Source organism: Silurus meridionalis, chromosome 7 (genome assembly GCF_014805685.1).
Source record: "Silurus meridionalis isolate SWU-2019-XX chromosome 7, ASM1480568v1, whole genome shotgun sequence".
Taxonomy (NCBI): domain Eukaryota; kingdom Metazoa; phylum Chordata; class Actinopteri; order Siluriformes; family Siluridae; genus Silurus; species Silurus meridionalis.
The window spans coordinates 12,357,907-12,383,154 of record NC_060890.1 but is presented as its reverse complement, the minus strand read 5'-3'; the positions used below and the strand labels follow the sequence as shown (position 1 = coordinate 12,383,154).

Genomic DNA, 25,248 nt, shown 5'->3' with positions numbered 1-25,248 from the left:
TCTCTTCTGGTTGAATTTCAGTGTTTATGTGTAGAAAATTGTTTAGTGCATAACTTCCATTGTTAAAATATACATTTCTTATATAAAAGCTTTTTAGGTGGATTGATGAAAAAAGATTGGACCCTAGATCATTTCATGGTGACTTTAGAATTTTACCCAAATCCAGATGTGTTTAACAGTTCCGTGCTGCTCCCTAATAAACATTTGTTAGAAACAAACATATTTGTATATAAATATTATGTTATAATTTTATTTTATTTTTTTTATAAATTTTTATTACTATTTTAAGGGTTTATGGAGATGAATGAGTTTTAAGATTGTGAAATTATATATAATATAGACATTATAATTATAATAATAAAAAAAAATTAAACAGTAAATGAGGTCCAAGCTTATTTTTTTGCAATGAAACCACAAGCAACAGCGATTTCAATCCCAAGGACAGATATAATGTAGTGCCCAGCTAAATGTTTTTAATAGTAAACTAGTTGTGTACTTGCAATAAAAAAGGTAACTAAATAAGTTGATAGTTCTTCCATTTCACTGCTTCCATAATAACAGGCATTATATTAAATGCATTCGTGACATTTTGGATAAAAAATAATCAGCACAAGTCTGCAGGTGTTCAGTCAGGATATGGGGCTTTTGTGATACCCATAATTATTGCAGTACCCTGGTTTCATGCCAGAGGAAGGAAATAGTCCTTTGTGAAGTGTTCACACATGTACATGAAACATGGCACAGATTTACAACATGTTAACAAGACTGGAAAAAGACTGGAAGACTCTTAGAAGAAAAGTGTATTGTGTAAAAAGAGCTAATTAGTATTTCATTATTTTACTTTAAATTGCATTAAAGGTCAGTCATATCAATGATTTTCTGTACAGTATGTCTATTATGACTTGCAGTGCCAAAAACATGCAGGATTGGTAATGTCAGTGTCACAACTCATTAACAGCTTGACAGAACAGGTTACTAACCTTGGCACTTACACAGCCTCGTAGGGAAATGTTATGTACAGAACACCAAATCAGATTATAAGCAGTTCCTGTATACATGCACTGGATATAAACATTCCTACCAGGATAACATTGTATAGAGAACATTTATAGTAACACAGAGACAAAATTCATGAAATATTATTTTGGAGATTTGCAACATTTCATGAATGCAACATATAAAAATGGGTTTTATTTCTGTCACATTATACATTTCTGACTTTTTAGTGTCAATCACAGATCCAGACTAATCACAGACTTAAAAGTGCAGTGTAGAAGTAATGAAACAAGCATTACATTATTTAAATATAAAATTGGGTTACATTTCATGCTTCACATCCATGAATGATGTTGATAAATGTACCCCATTCACCCATAACCCCTATCATATCAGTGACATGGTCTCAAAATAGGAATACTGATGAATAATGGCTTGCCACCTCACTCCCTACATTCATTTGGAATAAAAACAGTACCTGAACATCAAACTAACCGTTGAACCATCAGTATCAGACAATTCACTTGCACCCAACTGAGATTAATTATGATTAATGTCCTAATGGACCTAAGTGAAATGTCTAGAACAATTAAGTGAGTGATTTGGTCTAAACTGTAATTTTATAAAGGATGAATCGGTGCATTATCTGACAGGAACACGATTACAATTATCTGATTTCACCCATTATTAAACTGGTCGAACTCTGACCCAAACATTGTCTCAAAAAAGGCTGAAGGCAACCAATGATTTTCATTAATTTAAACAATCGTGACTTTCCATTTGCCATAAGGACTACACTATGTCACCTGAAACTGAGAGATCTTTCACTTTTCACTTTAGCTACTGTACATAAACACAGGAGTAAATTTGGTGTCAACAGCATAGTATCTTAAACCACCATGGAATACGATCTTTCATTAGAGACCCTTGTCACATGGTAAGCTCTCTACACTCAGTGCTGTAGTATTGTTTTTGCCCAGAATTTCCTTCCTTTCACTTCCTGCACACGCCACAGTGTCCTAATTACAGTGTTCTGATCTGCTAAAGCAAACTTCAGGACCTAAAATGACTTCCCCTTCAGCCAAAACAGTCTTTCTCGTTAATGATTGCAAAAATAATTTTAAAAAAGTGAACATAGATTGAATTAACTCACTATAACAACTTTTATATTAGTAACTTTCGAACATTACCAGAAGGAAATGCAGACAGCTGTCTGCAGCTGACAGACTTTAAGTCAAACTGTCATTATACAGAATTTGTAAAATTACATCGACCTATTTCTGTACACCTCTTTTGGGAAAAGTAAATGTCAAAAACAGAACATTTTTAGAGTTTGCATATACCTCAAATAAAGTTTTGAGAATGAGGAAGCAGCGTCTGTCTGGGCAGATGGAAAGCAAAAAATAAAATAAAAAATGCATTCAGTGTCACTGTGTGTTATTTAACAGGATATCTGGAGTTTTATTACAACACAGCACAAAAATGCAAAAAAAAAAAAAGATATGCAGGCATAAATATAACTATTATACAAATATTATTCAGTCCATTAATTTAAGTTGTAGAACAGCTTCCCAATACTTTCCAGTACTTATATTTAGTATAACTATTATCCAGTATAAATCTGGACTGTCACATCAACTCTGAACTTGCACAGCACAGTGTCACTTTACTCCTCACCATACTGCACATGGACACTTTAATGACAATCAGACTAAATAACTTTAATTTGTACTGTCAATATCTGCCCTATGCATTCATCCCCATCTAGATTCATGTATATAAATATATTTTCTATATTTTCTTTAGTATATACTTTTTTATTTATCTACTTATCTTTTTTTATCCTTATATTTGATTCCTTTTTTACAGGCTTAAATGTCGGACGGTTGTAAAAAGCATTCCACTGCATGTCGTACTCTGTATGTATGTGTATGTGACAAATACATTTTTTTACTTGAATTTGAACTTGAAACTGCATTTCTCTACATTGTACTGTGTTGTATATTACTCCACGTTTTCCTGTAAAATGCAGCTTCCTGATTTAAAACCGTTTAAGCAAAAGCATCAGCTGATATGGCAAATTATACTTTTCAAGTATGTGACTTTTAACATAGAGCGTATCAGATGAAGATGAGAAAGAAAAAGTGACACCAAATTCACCAGAAGCATCTTTAACTGGAATAAACAAATCAAAAGAACTGCTGTGATTCCAGTCTTCCACTGAGGCATTGTTATACGTACTGTCACACAAACAAACTTTAATGCAAAATACAAATACCAACACATTAAGCAGTTCTAAAGTCTAGATTGCTAGAAGGTTTAAAATATATTCCTGTGTAATCTAGGGAATTTGACAATTTAAATAAAATCTGAGTACCTGTTGTAGTATGGGTTCAGAGTTTATTGATAATCTCACCACATCAGTATGCAGCCATGTGCTAGTAATTAATTACAGATAATGTTTTACTCACTAAACACACATCTGTACAGGCAAGACAACTGGGAACAATGTGTAGCCAAAGGTCTGCATTTTTTCCCAGTGAGTCTTGTTCACCTATCTACATTCTTACTATTTAACAAGAGAGGTCCAAAAACTGGAAAAGATTTTTTATAAATACATAAATGGATTGAAAAATTTCACTAGTCACTACCGGATCACTCTCAACTTTTAATTCATTATAATGAAGGTTCTTTGTGTTCAAAAGGTGCATATTTGTCTTCCTGTAAAATGCATTGCTATTGCATGTAGTGTCATCTTTTCAGTTTCCTGATTCAGTGTTTTATATTTGTTTAAAGCAGTACAAATGTGTCATGAAATGTGTGGTTCTGCGATGTTATTTTACATCACGTGTGAAATCAGGAGGCAAACATCTTGCCTTAATTTGTACACACTGATATACTGATGCTCCACAAGCACTTTCAGTTAGCCTTAAATTACTCGTTCTTTGTTGCTTTGTACGATTGCAGTTAAAATGGTGTGGAACACATTTTGGAGGTAAAAAGAATGCAAAACTCCTTTAGCACAAAAACTTGTCAACACAATATTACTTTTATTCAGTCATTCATTTTGATGCATTGTGTTTCTTGTTTTGTCCTTTAATGTGAGATGTTGTGATCTATAGTGTCTCTTCTGTGGGTGTGTCAACCTTCTTTTTGTGACAAAATACTTTGAAAAAAAGACAAATAGTGAATCTTATCCTTAGACTAAGTACAGCTTATAAGGATTCATTGTTCTTGCTTAGGATTTGAATTTAGAGAAAGCTGTAAGTTTAGTAAGTTTTCCAGATTCATTCATTCCTCTTCTACTTAATCCTGACTTTGAAACAAGTCCATTGCAGAATTCTCCAGATGCATAACTAAAATATTCCAGCAGTTGAACAAAGTATAACTTTCAATTTGATGAAATTAAGCTTGTTATTTTGACCATGGAGCATTTGTTGAAAATGCTGAGAGAGTATGAGGGGAACCTGTGCACTAACGTTTAGTTTATCGCACTATTAGGTCATGCGAGTTGTGCATTAAACTGCGTGTTATATGAGTGATGAGGGTGTCAGCTCCCTGTAATAGCCTGACCTTGAGTCTCTGCAGTGTTTCTCTGCAGGGAAGAATGCAATACGAGCATGCTGAGTGTGTGTAGGGGTCATGTTTTCACCTACTGCTGTGAAAAGAAAATTCATTTACCAGTTTTCTCAAAGAAACTGGCAAAAAAAAACCCCACTTTAAAATATATTATATTTTAAATTTTTTATTTATAATATCTTATATAACCTATATAGATACAGATAGGCAAGATAAATGGGGCTGCACACATCTGTCCAAGTTCACTAGAAAACTATTTACAAGTGTACACAGGTGAGGAACAGAGAACCATAAACATAGACAGCTGTTCTGGGTCAGCCAGTGGGCTTCTCCAGTTAGCAAATCGCCTGTGTTTCATTTGCACAAAGCCTTTACCCATCAGCAGACACTATGATCTACTTGAGTTGCTTTATGCAAGAGTAACAAAACAACAAATTAATTTAAAATATTTTTTTTTTAACTATTATTTTGCTAAATATAATAAATATTCTTTATGCATATACATATATACAGTACACTGTATTGTATGCAGAACATCTAATGGCTTTGGAAATGAATAATGAACCAGGAGGTATATTTACAATGTTAGTTTTTAAATCTCACACATTCCCACATTCGGGTCAAATGAATGCTGACTCATTACTCATGGTGCTCTCCATTTCTATTTCACAGCACAAACTACTTCTCCCAATATATTATAATCATGTTATTTCATTAATATTTCATAATGTTTGGAATAAATTTGTCAAGTGACCTATTATCATTTGAAATGAGAATTCTAGTGCAACCCAAGCATTAATTACGAGAGCTGTTTTGATGAAACATGCACCAAGAATTGCAAAAAACATTTATTCATGTTGTGATTGCACTGGCAATAGTTTAAACATTTGGGCCAAAAGCCAACTGGTATACTCCATAGACTATTAATGCTCAGGCTTGTCTATGTATGAAATCATCCAGTGAGTGAAATGCCCTTAGAGCAGTGGTCCCCAACCTCTGGTCCGCACAGAAAAAAATACATAAATTACATTATTTCCGTTTTATTTATTATTCGATTCTGAACTATGTTTTATTTCGGAAAATGATCAGATTCCCTCCGCCACATCTGTCTATGACTCACTCTTGTCATGATGCTTGCCTCGGTCACATGTTTTACCTACATCCGCTACCTTTTTAAAGGGGCTGCTCCGGCCGATAACACATAATACATTACCACTAAATTCAAACCCCCAAGCTAGCAAAATGAACAAAAGAACAGCACATTCACGTTTATTATTATATTAAAAAAATACCAGTTTTTATGCCAGTCGTATCATTTTATATTGTTGTATTTATCCGTCACACATTAAAGACTGGTCCATGAAAATATTGTCTGACATTAAACCAGTCTGTGGTGCAAAAAAGGTTAGGGACCCCTGCTTAGAGCATAGAGCATGGATTTGGCTTATTGAGGGCCATCATGCAACACAATGTGATGCTCAAGCAGATGCATAAAGCTTGTAATTAACTAAGGAGGGGAATCAGGTGTGCTAAACCATAAAAAATTACTTTGGTCTCTTACCCACAAAATAGGCTCCCCTGAGACTCACCTTAAAATATTATTTATGCAAAAATGTCTGAAAGTAAAGTAGGTAACTGTTGCAGGTTCAGATAAAAATGAAAAGGAAAGAAAATATAAATAATATATTAAACCTGTTTTTGACAGTAATTTGCAGGCAAACAAGGAAATAAGGATGTTTTAATGCAGATAAGGACTAATATCTGTGCAATTTAAGATGCAATCGGTTATTTACATGAGCTTTTGCAACCATTACAAAGTGTTAATCTTGACCTTTTATCATTTATGTCTTTAACATGAATAATTTAACACTGTGATCAGAAACAGCTTGTGACCATAGAGTTTGGTGGGGCATGACAAAATTAGTTTAAAAAGTGATCACACTTGGTCTATGCTAGGCACTTATCTAATACATTTTACAATAGCCTTGTAATAAAGTCAGTAGCTACAGTTAGGCAGTTTGCTGAGAGCAGTTATACATGTACCTCAGGTCCAATGGTTTCAATGTAGCAAGTCAATTTTGTTGCATTACCCAGAGGTGCCAGATTTTCGACAAATTTACAGTCATTACTTCTCAAAAAACACTGATAGACCTGAAACTACCACCCAAAAATGGAATTAAAAAAGGGAGATATACAGTATATTTATTTTATTCTTTTCTTAGATTTTGTTAGAGAAAAGGGGCACCATGTTGCAACATTTCTGACATACAGATATTATTTGTGCCATTTTCCCCTCTCCCCCTTCCAGTCTTTTAAATATATCTTACAAGACACACACACACACACACACACACACACACACACACACACACACACACACACACACACACACACACAGCCTATCATTTTACTTAAAGAATAGTTACTTTGCTGTCCTCTGCTCCTCCCAAAAGCATGAGACAGACAATTATTCTTGCCGCACTGTGCACTATTAGCGCTTGTTGTAGTTACCATCTTTTCTGACTAAGTGCAGTAAGAACTCTGTAGAGCTAAATAAGGCTGGATGCATGTTGCCCCATGCACAACATCTAAAAGCATTAAGCAAATCAACGAAAAATCTACTTATATCTGTGAAATGTTTACTCAAAAGAGAAAATTAGTGTTTCAATGCAATCTTAAATTTAAGCTGTGTATGATGACTTTATGGAGAGTAACATTTGAAGTAGCTGGGCAAACCACCACTGACTAATATATACACAATAAATACACAAACTTACAATGGCAAAGTATACATTTTTTAGCAACAAATTGTTGGTCAAGAAATGGGCAAAGAAATAGATAAAATATCTTAGTATAGGATCGTTTTTCTCATTGATTTCATTACATTTTTAAGCCTTGTGGGTTAAAGTTTTACAGGTAGAAGACTTGTATTGCTGCTTTCATTGTTGATGACTAAATAGTGATGAGTAGTTACAAAAAATGTTTGAACTCAGACTAGTGTCTTACACCAAAACTTGTAATAATTATCATGTTTTTATATGAAGGCTGATTTTTTCTGTTTCTTGCTCCACTGCACTGCAGCAAAAGTAAACAAACAAGGGAAGTCTCAGGAGTGCATTGGTTTAGTTTGTAATTTTCTGATAAATTTTTAGTTGCTAAGAGCAGTAAAAGCTTTTTTTTATAGCATATTCTGCTTGGCTTTTTTATATTGATATTTTTCCTTTTGATGCATTTCCCATAAGAAGGATTGAAATAGTCAAAACTACACGTATTAATGTCTGTTACATAGGGCCAATTATATTTAGATTGTCAGAGACAGGGATCGCTTGTTATTCTCACTTTACACAAAATTGAAGGTTATGTACTTTGGCCTGTGCAGCCACATAGAGCACTGAACTCCACTGCACTGCACTTTTATCAGTTATTCTCCTTACTGATTTTTTCTCCCAGCTATACAGAAAGACACATGTGCGTGTGCATTTAATTTTACAGTGTTTAGTTGGCAAAAATACTTGAATTTTTTAGAAATTACATGAGTAAAAAAAAAGCGGATACTGTGAATAAGACAACAGTATTAAAATGGACAAGCACATTTGTGACAAATTAATGTTTAAGTTTCTAATTATATGTTCATCTAAAAACAAAACAAATGATAAAGATTATATTTAATGTAAACAATGCCTTCCGTAGTCTTGCTGGTATTCAATTGTAATAATAGTAATATCAATATTATTTATTCACTTCATAATTAAATTTATACAATTAATAATATATATATATATATATATATATATATATATATATATATATATATATATATATATATATATACACACACACACACACACACACACACACACACACACACACACACACACATTAGCATTACATGAACTGGAGTGATAGAAATGCTAACTGCTCTTTTCTATATGTTTATTAATTAAAAAAACATCCATGATTTGTAAGTTAAATCGGCTTTATGTTGATGCACATACTGGTTCTGATTCTGCACTGAATACTATAAAGAGCAGCTGAATCATGTGACTTGGCTATATAGAGTATGTTGCTGAGAGAAATAAAAAAATAAATAAAACAAATAAATAAATATTAAACGGAAAAAAAAAACACTATTTAATTATAAATAATGTTTTGGACTGTTAATGAATAAGGTACTTTAGCTACAAGATTGTTAAAATTTCAGCTGCACAAGATTTCAGCTGTATTTTATCATCTCATTGTAGCAGTAAGAAAACATTGGACAGGAAATGCGAAATAAGAATTGAAATTTCAGTAGAATAGCTTATATTATATAAATTAAAATAATAAAATTAAATATAAAAAAATATACATAATAAATGATTTGTGGGACTGGTATTTAGAAATGTACTAACATAATACTACTACTATTACTACTACTACTACTTTTCTTATTTTCTGTTGGTTCATAAGACAAAGGTAAATAAATTTGCAGGTCAAAGTCACAGCAACTGACACACATTGTGTCTGCTAGTAAGGGATAAAAAAAATATTTTTAAACCTTAAGTTCTGGCATTTCTAATTCAAAAATTCCAAATAAAGTCCAAACCAGAAGCTGCTTTGACAGAAAGGTTGACAGTAATAGGATGTTTACAGAGAACAAGATGGGGACCTACCTTACAGACTGCTGTTGTTGGTACGTGATACATGTGTGAGCACAAAGCTCTCTGTGCACTGCTGGCTGCTGGATGACAGGGAGCGGCGAGGGGACCGTTGGAAGCGGTTTCTCCTGTTGAAATAGTTCCCAGACGTCCAGGTTCTTTGCCTTTTGCGAAGGTACTCCTTGTAGTTCTTGGTCAGAAGAGTGTAGAGAAACGGGTTGATACAGCTGTTGCTGTAGGTCAGGCAGGTGGTAAGGTAGTTGATGTTGCGCCTGGCCTTGTTCGAAAGAGCCATTTCTGGCTTGAACTGTCCCAGTAGCTGCCAGATCCAGAAGGGAAGGAAGCAGGCCCAAAAGAGAAGTACAATTGTAAAAATAAGATATAGCACTTTGTGGTTTGGCAGCTTCTGAGTCTGCTTAAAGTTTTCTGTCTGTGAAATCCAGTAAGCACGAGCCAGGCAGATGTAGAGGTAGCCAATTATGACACCTGGTGCCACAATGCTGGTGCAGAAAAGGGAGGTGATATAGATCTTGTAAGAAAGGGGACTTAGTGTAGTCTGACACATTGATTTGGAATTTTCTGTTCTAAGTTCTACATCAATGACCATAGGAAGGGTTAGAATCAGTGAAGCTGTCCACACCAGAATAGCAATGGCCTTACGGTAACTCTTGGACCGTTTGACTGTATCCAAAGGCTTAAGAACCGCGAAATAGCGCTCTGTGCTCATGACAGTCAGTGTGAAAATGCTTGCATGCATGGTGAGAAAGTCCATACTGATGAGAGTCCGGCATCCCACATCACCAAAGTACCAGCCCTTTAAAAAATGGGTGCAAACCACAAAGGGAATGGTGAGCAAGTAGAGGAGATCAGCCATTGCCAAATTGACAATATATATATACATAGATGCAGCAGAGCGCATTGAGTGGCACATGACCACCAGGGTGTAGATGTTTCCTGACACGCCAACAAGGCACATGAGGGACAGGATGGTGCCGATTGTGAAGGTTGCAGCCACATCTTCAGCAGATGATGCCACAGGAATCTCAGTTACATTTGACACTTTATCGACCATCACCCCCAGGGACTCCACTGACACAGTGGTCATGTCTACATACCAACTAGATAAATAGATACAAACAGTGAATAAGAGAGTAAACGCTGGAAGGTTGAAATGTCAATTTAGCAATTAAAAAAAAAAATTAAATTAACAGACAATTTTACATTTGTCATACAGGACTGGAATTTAAAATATAAAACTAATAGAAAATGTTTTTTTTGTTACACTTTTGCTAAAATAAACAGATTTAAGCAAAAGTTTTATTTATTTGGATAGATTATATTGAATACCTGTAAAAGAGCAGTACACCATCTATCCGATAATTATACAATAATTAATTAATCATTCCAATAATTAATAATAAAAATAATTCTGCTTCAAGAAACACTCAAACTACTTTACTCATTTATATAATTAAAATGACAGAATATATATGCAACAGTCATTTACTCATTAATTAAACCACTTCTTATCGGCCAGCACAGCACCAAGACTGACCCAAACAAGCAAGATTGAGGTGTAGTTTTAATAACATAATAAAACCTTACCTTGTTTTAATTCCACAGACTGTTTGCCTCCCAGCAGAGAGTAGTTTAGCATTTGTAATGACAATAGCACACTCTTTTATAACTCATGATATCCCCAACGAGTTTACTTAGAGACCATGAATGCTGCACATTCTGGCACTCCATCGGACATGTCTCCAGAATATTGGCTTCAAGTACTACAGCTTGAATGTTGTAAATTTTGTCATTGCCGTATGATGCATAGTCTAAATACCTACGTTCATATGAATCATAGGCAGGTGCTTCATCTCTGTGAAAGAACTTCTGCTCTTCTTCATCACTTCACATACTTTCTCAGACGTCTTGATGGCAGATCTTACCAAGCATTATGAGGTTTAAAAGAAATAAACATAAAAGGAAGAAAAAACGGGGTAAAAAAGCAAATGAATCTTGAGCATTCCAAGGAAAGCGAACACTTTGAGCTATAGCTGGATTTTCCTCTGACAGAATGCGTGTGTGTGGAGTGGAGAGAGAGAGAGAGACTGAGACAGAGCCATTCACACAATAACGCAGAGTGAGAAGTGGGAGGGGTTGGGGATTCAAAGGTTGGATGAGCAGAGGGAGAAAAAAATACATGACAGGATCAGGAGGAAAGAGGGCAAGAGCTTTGAGCAGGTATTCTGGATATAAATCTGCTTCTTAATGCTTGCTATAATTAATTGATATGTTGTCAGATATTCCAACATAAAATGTTTAAAATCTGTGTGTCAGTTTATTCTACAAAATAAAATGATGTGCCTATATGCAGTGCAGACTGAGCCAGAGGCAAGACAACATTTTGGAATTCCTTGGGCATCATATTTATTGTAGTATCTCCAATAAATATGTAGCATGTTTGGATGATACTCTATTTTCTACAGTATAAGTCTTAATTCATTCATAAATTCGAATATTCTCTAGTAACCATTTTCTTCTGTCAGGGTTATGGTGTTTTAAAGTATTTGGGCACAAGTCTTAAATCATAGGCTGTGGAACTCGGAGGAACCAATAATACTTGCTGCACTACAGTGCCACCTTACTGGCCATACACACAATAAATCAGTTAGCATACTTCCAATCTATCTAATACTTGGAAATTGCACTAGGATCTAAACATTTTTGTACTCAAACATCAGTTATATGCTTGATTGTTATTTATTATTATTTTTTTTTTATATATATATATTTTTTTAACAAAATTGGTGTTCTGCTTTGTTTGTCAGAAAATTGGGTTTAACTGCATCATTGCTGCCCTTGAGGAAGTATATGTTTACACCAAACCCAAAAGTAATTCAGATAAGAAGCCGTTTGGTCCATTTGTATACCAGTGCTTGGAATCCAGATTTTCAGACTCTAATGGAGCTTCGCCTCAGCTCTTCTTAAAAAGACATTTTACAGTTTATCTGTCTGTCTGTCTGTCTGTCTGTCTGTCTGTCTGTCTGTCTGTCTGTCTGTCACTCTCTCTTAATCTCTCTCTCTCACACACATGCGCGCACACACACACACACACACACACACACACACACACACACACACACACACACACACACACACACACACACTATTAATTAAAGTTGACAAGCCAACTAAAACCAGTTATATTCACAGAAAGGAAAATCAGATTTTGTAGCTTGGAACCTGAACCACATACGTAAACAAAACCAGCCTGTTCCATTTGGATCAAGGACAAAATGTTCTTTTCAAAGCACACTTCTGAGTAGGACCTACACAGCCATCCAACATTCATTCTTGCGGAGACTCATCTGATAGCGTCTAGACTCCAGTTAGACTGAACGAAATCCAGGACGTTGACTGACAACAGGGATATGAACAAAATGTTCTGACGTGCATGGAATTTCAAGGAGAGTCACAATCAAATTTTGACTTTGAATCCTTCTTTTCACCATTAATCCTTCCATGTCATCTGCACTGATATTTAATTATTGTGGACTAGTACTAATGAGGTAACAGAGTTTGGTTATGGCATGACATTCCACAAGGTTCTTTGGTATTTATGCTAATTGGTTTGAACCATGGTGTTGTATTCCTGCACCCGCTGCTGCAGTGCTACTGATGACTGACACTTTAGTGTCACAATTTCTCAAAAAAAAATCTCTTTCAGATGGTCTATGTCTGCTGATCCTGAATGCTGTTGGGTTTTATTTTTGGTTTTTTTCCCATCTAAATATTTCTGCATAAATCTTTCAAAATTCCATGACATGCTAAACATTTTTGTATAATGAAGAAGGATGCTTTGTTTTTTTCTGTGGTAGGACACAATACTGGTAAGAAAAAAACAGATTTTGGAATTAAAAGAGTATGAGTTATGCTTGATATAACACCATGCTGCCCTCTAGCATTTGGCATAAGAGTGGTGCAGGTACAGTAAATCATGACGCTGCTCTACCTTAAAATACCTTCTAAAATATTGACAGTATTACCTTAGAAATTAAGTGGTACTGATAAAATGCAGTATGTGCCTAAAAGCAAAATATTGTAAAAAAACATACATCACCAAACACTGGAAAGAGAGTAATGATGAACTGAGTGATGTGTTTTGAAAGAGAAGGTGGTAGCATTGATTACTGTGGATCTGTACAAAGTCAACAGAATTGTCATTGAAAAACAATATATCACCCATGACCAGAAAAAATAAACCTCTTTCTCAAATCCATTTGAAAAATGACTCACTCAGCATGACACTATATCCCAGAGGGACACAGCTCTAAGTGCACTTTCTCTTAGTCTACAAGGTGTCTATTTTAAGGTCTTATAATAGGGTCAAACAGATAAACAACAGAAGCAGCATTTCCAAATGCCGGCACTCCATGTGCTAGGCCCTGATCCAACTTGCTGATGCTAGTCAGTCAAAACCCACATGCAAACACTCCTGAGAAGTGACCCCAAGCACAACTGAGTGTTTCGTTTGGCACACAGTGAACATTCAAGGGAGGATTTCACCAAACTACAGGAGTCCTGACAGAACAATAAATATTAGTTTTGACCTAAAATATTTTGGTCATGACTCTAAAGGTCAGAAGAGACTTGTTAAAGCCTGGGACATGAGACAGCTGATTATTCGCTACACTGAACATTATAATTGAACAGGTCTATAGAGGTAACTAGACATAAAGCATGATCTCTGCCTAATTAATAAGGAACACAAGCTGACACAACACATGTTCATATTATTATGATGAGATTTACAAGAAACTACTGCAAGGTACAATCTTATAATTCTACATCCAAGTCACATATAATGATTAAATCATGATCATACAAAATTACATTGTCACAAAATCCAGCATTTTTTTCTGATTATATTATAATTCCAGGCCTTCCAACTTTTACATTTTACCAACTTGTGTGTTGGAGTTCTGCAGTTTAACACTGGAGTCATCACTTTTTTCCACAATCAAACTGTAGCTAGTCAACAAAATATTAATCTGGAATGATTTGCATAAGACATCTCCACCTGGAAGCCATTCCCCCTCCCCATCCTAAATATACTTAATTTTTTTCAAAGCAAACAGAATATTTTGAGCTCATTATTTTAATATAAAATCACATTGCTAACATTATAATAGTGTATATCTGAATAAAGAAATAATAAACAATATTAACAAAAAATAATAATAAACAAGATTCATTTGCAATTGTCCTGCAATTTATAACACAAATAATAATAATAATTGTGTTAATAAATAATAAAATGTATAAACTCTTTGATGAGTTAATTTCTTCATAATCATATAAAAACCTACCATTCAGCTGATGGTTCACAGTTGGCACGGCCAGAAAGCAGCTCCCATAATGTTTTTATGCTTTCCTTTACTCTTCTTTTAGCTTTAGGGTTACTCAAATAATTGCATGAGAACAACACTAGACTTAGTTAACTTTAATTTACTTTGGCTTTATGAAGCAAAACAGATCTATGCCATTCTAATAGCTCCCATAATGTCGCTTTTAGTCCAATTTTCTTTTACCCTTCTCAAGTGACCAAATGCTTAGATTTCAGTCACTGATAGGTGATAAAAGTTATTTACCAGCCATAACTTGTAATACTGCCACAATAATATTTTTACCTTGTAATACTGCCACAGCATGATACATTATAGATGTCAAAATAAAACAGTATTATAAATTTGGCAAGTTATCACATTTAGCAGTTATATGACATCATTATATATAAATTATTAACAGATTGAGAGTGAACAGAATAATATCAGATTTGGCCCACAAACGCATAAGTATCTAATGATTTTCCCCAAACTGGCTATGCTATGGGGATCCTGAACCCCAATTTGATTCTACACTTTTGGAGTAAACTATAAAGTAGGCATAGAGAAATAACATAACAGCAAACCTATGGTTAACGTAGAGGTTTTATGACTGTCTTCAGAAGATCAAAGTATTTGCTCTAAATTTGAAGCATATACTGAATTAATGACAGGATGTTAGTAAGCTAGAGGGAATGCATTTAGGGACAGTGCGTATTAGTAGTGCAAACAAAGCAGGGGCAGATGATATAAATAAGCCAGAAGTCTTTCAGAGATTAAAAAATATATCAGTATACAATTTAATTCTCATCCACATAAGATAATTTGCTGTTAATAAACATCCTATTAAGGATTGTTTGTAATTATGTAAAACCAAATGCACAATTATGTGAAATTTAATGCATTTGGTGAAGAAATTAATAGTATATGAGATGTTATGAGCAGCAGTTACAACAATGCAGAAGTTGCCTTTACAAGGAAACACTTGCTTGCCCACCATTCCTGGTCAGTAGATATTCACCTAATGGGTGGAGATTAGCAAGAACAAATTGGGGAGAAAATGGGGGAAATCCTCTGGAACAATAAATTCACATAGTTATGATGTACGTATTGTGCAAGCAAATAGATCATGTCATGTAACACATTGCACTGATTGCACTAAGGATATATATATTATGTTATATTTAATCCTACATTTTAAATATTATGTCCAACTGGCTGCCACTGCCCAAAAACCTCTCCTTAAATTCTCCCCAACAATGTACTAATAATGTCACACTCCACTCAATAAAGTACATTACGTTACTGCAAAAAATATCTCTGTTGCTTGTTGTTTTTTATAAAACAGTAAAATCTGAAAATCTAGAATAGATATTTACAGAATGCTATTGAGTTGTTGTTTTGGAAATAAATAAAAAAATCGGATTTGTAAGCTCTCCACAATAAGGCTAAAACAACAAGAAATGTTTAATTCATGAAATCAAAGGGTGACAGGCAGTGCTGTGTGAATTATTCAGTTACAATTAGTCAGTGACATGTAGCTTCGGTGCTACTAGAGAAAAGTCTTACACAATCCTTTTATGTGCAGTAAACACAGTGACTCTCTGAAACTTGGATATATTTATTTTTTGGCCTAAAGCCTGTATAAAGGATTATTGACATCATTATTTTCAGATTCCACCATGAACAGAACAAACACTACTATGATCAGGATTGAGGGTTGAACTTCAATTGGCCACTGGGAACACACCAGCTGCATGAAATCAAATAGTCCTTCCAGCATCCATGAACAATGGTTGGAAATGTCCCTATGGAAAAGAGCAGGTGCAAAATAAGGAAGGTGTTTTTACCCAAAATATTATTCCCACAATGTTCACAGTGAAATAAATGCAATTGGGGAGGCAGCACAAGAGCTACCACGTGCTTGTCCGATTGTTTACCTGCAGAAAAATTTTATTATGGCATCACATCCTCTATTTAAGCATAAGGGTTTTTTTTTTTTGTCTTTGTAGCGAATATTTTAGTGTGTAAATCATCAGCAGCCAAATGTCAAAATAACTTTTATTAATTACATTGACTGTTGGTCAAACTGAAATTATTGTCAAGAAAATAGCTGATAAAGAGTTCTGACTATTTTCTATTCAAACAATGTGAAGTCATCCCTTTGCACTGCTGGAAAAAAAACAGATGGCATGATTTTATTAGCATGAAAACAATAGATTAGATCAGGTCTCGTGCAAATTTTTAAATTGCTTTCAACATCCGTTATTAATTACCCACTGTGTCATTTTGACAGAGGAATTGTATGTATTTTTATTAACTGGCAAAATGTGAATATAAACACACTGGCACTTTTATTTGCTGTCTGTATGCCAAGAGCCAGGTGTTAGAGCTCAGTTTAAATAAAGATATACAGGGTCATTCAAAAAGAATGAACCGATTTAATTACGCAATATTTTATTAAGGAAAAGTAATACAAAACTCCAGCCAAGTCACAAGTATTATACTCACAATCAACTTAGAAAACTCTTGAAAATGAAACTTTTTCAAATGGTCACTGACTCATTCAATGATGATGCTTGAGAAATGAATCAATGCGTCCTGATATCGGTTCATTCTTTTTGAATAACCCCGTATTTTTATTAGACGTGACAGTAGAATAGAATGGCAGCTCTAAAATTAATATACAGTAACCAGGGTGACTCAGAGCTTGTTATATATCTATTAACAAGATTAAAGCTTATAGTTGAGAAGTTTTTTCCTAGAATATAAAATGTGAAAAATGTGATTATTTCTAAGATAGTTTAATACCAGTTTTGAAATTTTTGAATTTCAGTCTCTCTCACTTTTTGCGAACTACTTGCAAGAAAATTTTCTGCTTTTTCACCGTTGTGTCGATGAATGTCATAGTTGAGAACATGAATATTTAGAACTTGGAACACAGAACTCAATGCTGTGTCCCAAACCACAAAATGCCCTGACAAGATGTTGTTATTTTTACTTGAGTACAAACGGTTAATTTTTACCATGATAAGCCTATGCAAGCAGCAGACTGTGTATATATTTAACAGAGAATTCACAATTCCTATAATATTAGCTAGATCAAGAGAATGATCATCTGCTGGGACATGTACTGAGCTCCAAATAGTTTGACCGTTTTTTTTCCCCTCATAAGCGAGTTTAAACATAAGGACGTGAAGAATTACATGGAATGGACCGTAACAACAGGATGTGTAGAGATATCATCAGCAGCTGTTCAGTCACTGGTTCAACCACAGATCATACAAGTATGCCACACACAGTGTTACTGTGTAAGTGGATATACTATAGCTGAAGTGGCTAGACCAGCAGTTTAACACAAATCATTATTTAATGAAAATAGACTGTTCTGTTATTATGTTACTCTTTAGTTTCACTGATGAAAACCCATCTTGTCAGTGACATGTTTTTTTTTTTTGGCATACAGTTATAAAGCCTGTTATTATGCCAACCATTTTGAAAGAGCTTTTGTAATGTTGATAATAGCATTTTCTGACACACATAATTCTGCAAATCTGACATCATTCATAAACAATATGCAGGATTTCCTTATAACAATAGTTTATTATTGTTGGCAGATTAAACATGTGTTTGGACCACTGTAGGTAATTAGGCAAACAAACAGAAATTAGGTTCCTCAAGAGCTTTTTGAATGGCTATGACTGAAAATGTTTTTAACTTGAACCTTTGTCACATAACTTTTGTTATAGGATTCTAAATAAATAGCCCCAGGATAGCCCCAGAGTAACAAATTCTTTAGAGTGCAGTGTTTTATAGATTTTTTTAAGATCATGTACAATGGGAGAAGTAGTGACTAAAATTCTTACTTATGATTGATTTTCATCTGCATTATCCTCATATCTCTAGTGGCAACACCTGCAAAAAAATTATTATTGGATGTTGCTTGATCGACTATATTGTGGGTTGCTTAAGATACCTTTGAATAGATTTGTATAGGACTTCCACTTGAAAATCCTTTAAAATAAATGGCTCTGTTGTAGGGTAAAACTAAATCTGTGTACTGCAAGACCTGTGTTTGTTAGTGCAGAAACACCATGCCATTGGCTGGAAAATATCTGCATTTTACTGTACTGATCACAGATGTAGAACACTTCCAAAGGTAGGTCATTTTACAGTTTCTTTTATAATTCTTTAATTTTTTATACAGTCTAGAAAGTAGCTCAATAATTTCTTATGCCTTCCATTATAAATATTTGTCATCACATTGGAAAATGTGTTCCATCTTCAAAGATTAAATAATTTTTTTTACAGTGAATTATAGCTGAGCATCTTGTAAACTGCAAGTAATTGTAAAGTATTCAGTTGTGTTTCACGCCTTCTAACCTTACTAAAGCAGTGTCTAGTTTAGCTTTCCGATGTACTTACTGTACTTAATGCCCATAGTGATGTCAATGCCTACACTCGTCTGGCAGATGTTGTCCCTGATTTAGACATAAATCTTACCCAATAACAAGTAATAACAAATAGACAAATTGACAAATAGACAAATATGTGTGTGTCTATGACAAAATTTGAAAAAAATTTAGAGTTAAATGAAGTTAAGTGAGGCCAGACCTGCAGGAATAGAAGGCAAGGAATGTTGATCAACATTTAGCATGCTGAATCCTTTCATTGGACATTGTATTGATAGTATATATTTTCCTCATTAATAGAGCTTTATTCTGCAAAACTTGCTTTTCATTCTTTTTCTTCTTCTTCTTGATAGTATTGGCAGACTGTTTTGCCCTCGAAATAACTGTGGTCATCATACTGCTATTACTCATTGTTTTTTCGTTTTTTTTTTCCATCTGACAAAAGTATTTAGCATTTTTACAGTATTTGTCAAGACAGACACATTCAGAATACATTAAAACAGGACCCAGAGTTCTAGTGTATAAAATAAAAAAAATAAGTATTGAAGTTCAGCAAACTTGAAAAGGGAATAAAAAGTACTTACTAAAAGCACTTTAGTAGTTAAAAAAAAGAAAAAAGGCTTTAAAATGTCTCATCTTACTTTAATCAGTAGATCACAGAACATGATTTTGGCATATACCTTTGTATTCTTTGAATCTTGTACATATGTCATATTATTGTCACAAAATTTTACACAGGTGACCCAAAATCATATTTACTGAGTTCATACTCAAAAAGTCAATCATCAAAGCACTCAATCACATCAACACTCAGATTACCGGTTGCAGTGGATGCAGCACACATAGTGACACACATTTCTCTTGTGTCTGTGAAAAGTGACTGGGAACATGTTAGTATTCCTTGAGAGAATTGAAAGATGTGTTCAAGAGCAATATCCCTCCCTTAATACACACCAGATTTTATTAGTCATGGAAGATTTGAACTGAATCCCATCATCTTTTCTTAGTTCTTGAGAGACTGCCAGACATACCCTCAGATGTTCTGGCTGTTTCAAGGATCATAAGATGGAAATTGTTCCTTTGCCACAGTGACACAGTGCAATCAGTCTTCAAAAAAACAACAGTGATAACTTTTAGAGTTGATATGTCTTCCATCACTGTGGATTTGAAGTGAAACAATGATTATTGTCTTAAACTGCAGTGATTATGGTGTTCATCCAGGCTGCTGAGTTCTGGGAGGTTTATATCCATATGAGACAAAGTTTGGGGATGGGAAAAGGAAATTGTCCAAAAAGATTGTTGGGCACAACGTGCAAGTTTATAAATGAATTTATACAGAGATTATGTGACACTTTAATTTTATTTAGGTGAACTCTTTTCAAATAACGATCTGAATTTTGATAGCAAGCAATTGCACCAGAACTAATTTAATGGTAGCTTTTTAAATCTTGGTTAGTAAACAATATTGCATTACATAATAATCAAAATTAAGTCTGTTTCAGTTGCATGTTAGAGGTAAATACACTGTAGTGCATATAATGGAAATTAACAAACCAGCAAAATAGAGACTGATCAGACACTAGAAGGGTTGAAATTGCACTATAGAAGAGGCCTAATACTTCAGATTTTATGCTGTTATTTGACCATATTCTTTGTCTATTTTATTTTTGCATAGGTATATGAATGACAACATGCAGGTTAGATTTAAAACAAATAACAATAATAATGACAATTATTCTGATCAAGTTCATGACCACAAAAAGAAAGATAAAACCAATAGCACAGTGGAATAAATCAATACATAACATGTAAAGTTAAAGGCTAGATATAGGATTATAAACCTTCTGTATTTCTTTGTTTTAAACACCATTTACTACCATTTCAATATTGAAATGTTGTCCTTTTGACAGATAATTGTGGCAATTAAAAGCATTCTTTCTAGAAAGAAGCAAAATAACTTGAAATTGAATTTTTTTTTAAATCAAATTTCAATAATCTTATTGTATGAAATAGTTCAACAATATAGAAACTGTAGTTTGACTAAATTCCCAATGTAAAATAAATTAATATTATCATGATCATCTGTGTGAACAAAGTACTTTTTTAGTTTTAGTCTCTTTATGGTCTTGATTCTGTTACTAACAGCAAGTGTAAAAAGGAATGTCAAAAGTATTGACTTTTCTTTGTAGCTATGTGATCACTGAAGCATTTAATGTCAGACCTTATACAGCCTACTGGAGTGGACATGGCAAAAGAACTGTACACATTTCAAGTACCACATTATACCAGATAAAGTCCCATGTTTCAGTTAGACTCTGTAATTTGTTACAGTCACTTATTTAGTTATATTTTTTCCCAAAAAACTGTGTGAGGCCAGTGGTGGTGCCTGTATAGTTTGCTTCCTCTTTGTCAATACGTTATTAAATTATACACCTCATTACACACTAGTTCTGGAGAGTAGTATTACATCTGACAGAGCTGTGTGAATTCAACTGTGGAAGTATCTTCTCGTTTCTTTTGGGTGTGTGCTCTCTGTGAGGAGAAATTGTAGTGCTATGTGCAAAGATCTTACTGAACTTTTTGAGGTTCTGTTTATGGTTTCTTTCCAGAGCTCCAGAGTCAAAAAGTGGTATATTTCAGACTACAATAATGATGCTTGTATATGTTAGAAAACTTTTGAGATAAAATAAAATAACCCTTTACAAACTTTCCCCCTAGTAATAAAATGTATATCTATTTAATATAGTTCAAATATAGTGACTAACATGACCTTAGGAAACTATTTTCTGCATATCATTCAACTTAATGTTAATGTTAATTTAACACAAACATTTCAATTAATATTACAAACAAAGTCTTCGATACAATTTATGGGCCAATGATTGATTTAGCGTTGTGCTCTTCAAACAGTGCTGCCCATAAGGCACAAGTGAACTGCTGTCTTTTAAAAACATGAGAGTTGGGTCAGTTTCTCAAGCAATTTTCAATATTTCACCATTTTATGTGATGAATAACAGTGTAGCAAAAGCTTTTTTAAAAAACAAAAAACCCTCAGAGGTGGTTTTCTGTTGGCTGTACATTGTTTGGCAATGTGACCTCTTTTTGCCACTGAATTTCCTGCTGTGATGAAAATTACAGGATGATTTAGTACGCCCTGTCTGTTTTCAGAATTAGTAGCTTAAATTTTTTTGATTTCATAGCTTTCTATTGAGCAAACAAATTGCAGCACTGTTATTTCTTTGTATTCCTTCTAACAAACATCAAACTGAAGGTCAGAATTCATTGTTTTTCACACAGGAGCAGAGGCTTACTGAATATCAGATCCAAATAAGGCTTCAGATGTGCTTTAAAGAAAACACTGGTCAGCAGTTAGTATTTTAAATCCCATGCTTATACCTGTTACAGATTACAATGGTCATCTAAATACTTAATGCTTAAAAAAATATGGAAAACAAATTAAAAATGTTGTCTGTAAAAGTGTGTTATATACTGTAGCACACAAATATCTGACATGACATAATTTTCGGTTTGGCAGGTAATACGAGTAAGACAAACACCACCACCTCACCCAGTACTACTACCACTACTGCTACTAATTATTATTATTATTATTATTATTATTTTTTTTTATTATTATTTATTTATTTTTATTATTGTATTGTTAATTGACACTTATTTTACATTTTGTTTTATATTTCACACATTTTCTTTTTGGCTTGTCTGGTCTGGTTCCAGTCTGGACAAATACTTCATTTTCATCATAACCAGTTGCAACAAACCAGCACAATGCTTTTCTTTTAAGATATATGGAACATTATTTTACAACAAATAATTTTTTTTTATTATAAAAATTTTTGGGTTTTCTTGACATTTTCTACCACAAAATGTAAATGCTTACTTTTTTGGGTAGTACTTTATTTATATATTTTTGAACATTGCTGACCCACATGTTTAAGTTGTAAGTTGTAACTACTGCTTTAGCACTTAAACTAAAAAGTTTAGTCAGGTTTAATGCAAACAATGTAACAACTGCCATAGATAATTTACTGTAAAGCAATCACTCAAATCAGCATAAAGCCTAACCTACCTATCTACCCTATCCGAAATGAATTCAATATTTCATCATAGGATTTTTCACCTACAAGCACAGTAAGAGCTATTGAGCTTCTATCACTCCCTGCCTGCTACAGAGGTCATCTAAAAAATTAAGAATTCTTTTGTTTTGCCAAGTCATTCACTTTGATCTATTTATAATGGCAGAAACTTCCCTACTTAGATCCCCAAGTCAATATGTAACAAGATTTATTGTGAAATCTATTGAATGCTAGTGTAGCACTTCCCAGAACTGAAATCTAAATGCCAAACATTTTGCAACTGGAATCTCTAACCACCTAAAAAGGTAACGGTACCTTATCCAGGGCCAGTGAATTTATAACCTTATGTAGTGGCATTGATAATAACTTTTAAATTTAACTTTTAAATCTTCCTTCTTCTTGGGCTGCACCACTGCTTTGGGTTATCAGATCATCAGAAAATCCTGTGCTTTTAGTGTTGCAACAAAAAGCCAAGCCAACTTGGTGTCTCTTGATAATTGTTGAATTGTTGTAAATGGTAGAACAGGTCAAATTATTGAATAAAAGTAATTATTGAATGACTAAAAATATGTAAAATCGCACAGTACTTTAAGAATATTTGTGAACCAATATTAGTGTGTGTCAGTGCACCAGATAGCCAAATTAACAGCTCCAAAGCCTCAGAATGTACCTACAGTGGAGGGACAAACAACAATGTTTTATTTTTTTCCCCCTAGATGTTGTCTGCAGATTTATCTCTTCAGCCCTTTGTAAAAGCAGTGGAAACATTGAGCCATTTGGACTGTACGGGGGATTTATTCCACCACCAAGACATCAGGACTTAGGCACATAAAGAGCTCATCTTACAAGTATGCTTAGATCTCATGCTCCCTGAAGTTTTATTCTTGCATTGGTGTAAGGGGGTGCTTTGAATTAAGTACATATAAAATTTGGTTCAGAAACCTGAAATAGGACAATAGTTTTCGAATGATTCATACTGCCACAGCATGAAAGAGAGGGGTCATCTGCCTTTAATGCCAGGAGTGACATGATAACTTAAATGTGTATCAAAGTATAGCAGAATCTCCATTAGGATATTGTTCAAATGTGAATGACTAAATCAGAGCATGCCCACCTTTAAACTGTGCTACCCCCTGTTCTTTTTAAAACACACTTTGGAAGCTGTGTCTAATCGTGACAAAGTAAATCTCGCAGGTGGTGATTATCTAAAAGTGGCTTTATTGTCTGTATATTTTACTGGGAAAGTCAAACACAGGTGTACAGCTGTAATAGCAATGTGTCAGTGATTTACTGACAATCCAACTTTTCACGAGGTGACACAACAATGCATGATATCCGTGTAAAAGCTACATAGATTAGAGAAGCCATTAAGATGATCCAGTTTTTGAATTCAATCATTTAATCTGCTTTCATATTAATCATGCATTCAGCAAAAGTAACATCAAAATAACTTGCTGATAAAATTAAGACATGTTTAACATGACTCCAAATAAAGTTTCTGTTGATTTGATAACTAGAAAAGAAAAAATCTACATAAACACTCCTGCTTTCCTGCGAGGCTGTATCGAATCAGAAGGAAAGTTTATTGAGCGATTACATGCCGTAACTGCGCTAGTCTTACCCACAATATTGTAATTAAACTTAAAATAACTGACACAGCTAAAGAGTATTATAAATATTCATTATTAAGAATTGCTTAAAATAGAGAGAAAAGTAATTATTGTACTAAATAACTAATATTAACTGATGAATGCTCTGAACTCTCTCCTCCAAATCCATCAAACTGTGATGGGACGTACACAAACCTGCTGTTATGATCGCCACGCTAAACCTTGGTTGTGCCCGGTGTAAAATATCTATTACAGGAAACATTATGTTGTTATTTGCTGTTCATGCCATAGTCAGCTGTCGTGAACGACTGGCAGTTACCAAACGAAGATGAGCATTCTGTAACTCCAAACTCTTCATCCTTCTGTCCTTCACTATGTCCTATTGATTATACCAACAACAGGTTAAAGGTTTCTAATTGCCATGGATTTCTTTTGTCTGAGCTGTAAAGCATTCAATTATTCCACACCATCAGGCCTGTTTGCCTCCGAAGCCTCTGATCCTTTCCCATGTCTTAAAACTTGATGCGTTTATTGCAACA

At 34.1% G+C, this 25,248-nt stretch overlaps 1 protein-coding gene across 3 annotated transcripts in view; it reads right to left on the bottom strand.

Annotated features, from left to right (window-relative positions):
* The window catches only part of LOC124389398 (urotensin-2 receptor), a 41,603-nt gene extending 30,281 nt beyond the window's left edge, over positions 1–11,322 (bottom strand). For all 3 annotated transcript variants that reach the window (XM_046854831.1, XM_046854832.1, XM_046854830.1), the window contains exons 1-2: positions 10,818–11,322; positions 9,228–10,330 (exon numbers count right to left, since the gene is read on the bottom strand). In XM_046854831.1, the coding sequence (XP_046710787.1) occupies positions 9,229–10,317 (1,089 nt within the window). In that variant the 5' untranslated portion in view covers positions 10,318–10,330; positions 10,818–11,322 and the 3' untranslated portion in view covers position 9,228. The remainder of the gene's footprint in view (positions 1–9,227; positions 10,331–10,817) is intronic.
* Between the last annotated feature and the right edge of the window lie 13,926 nt (positions 11,323–25,248).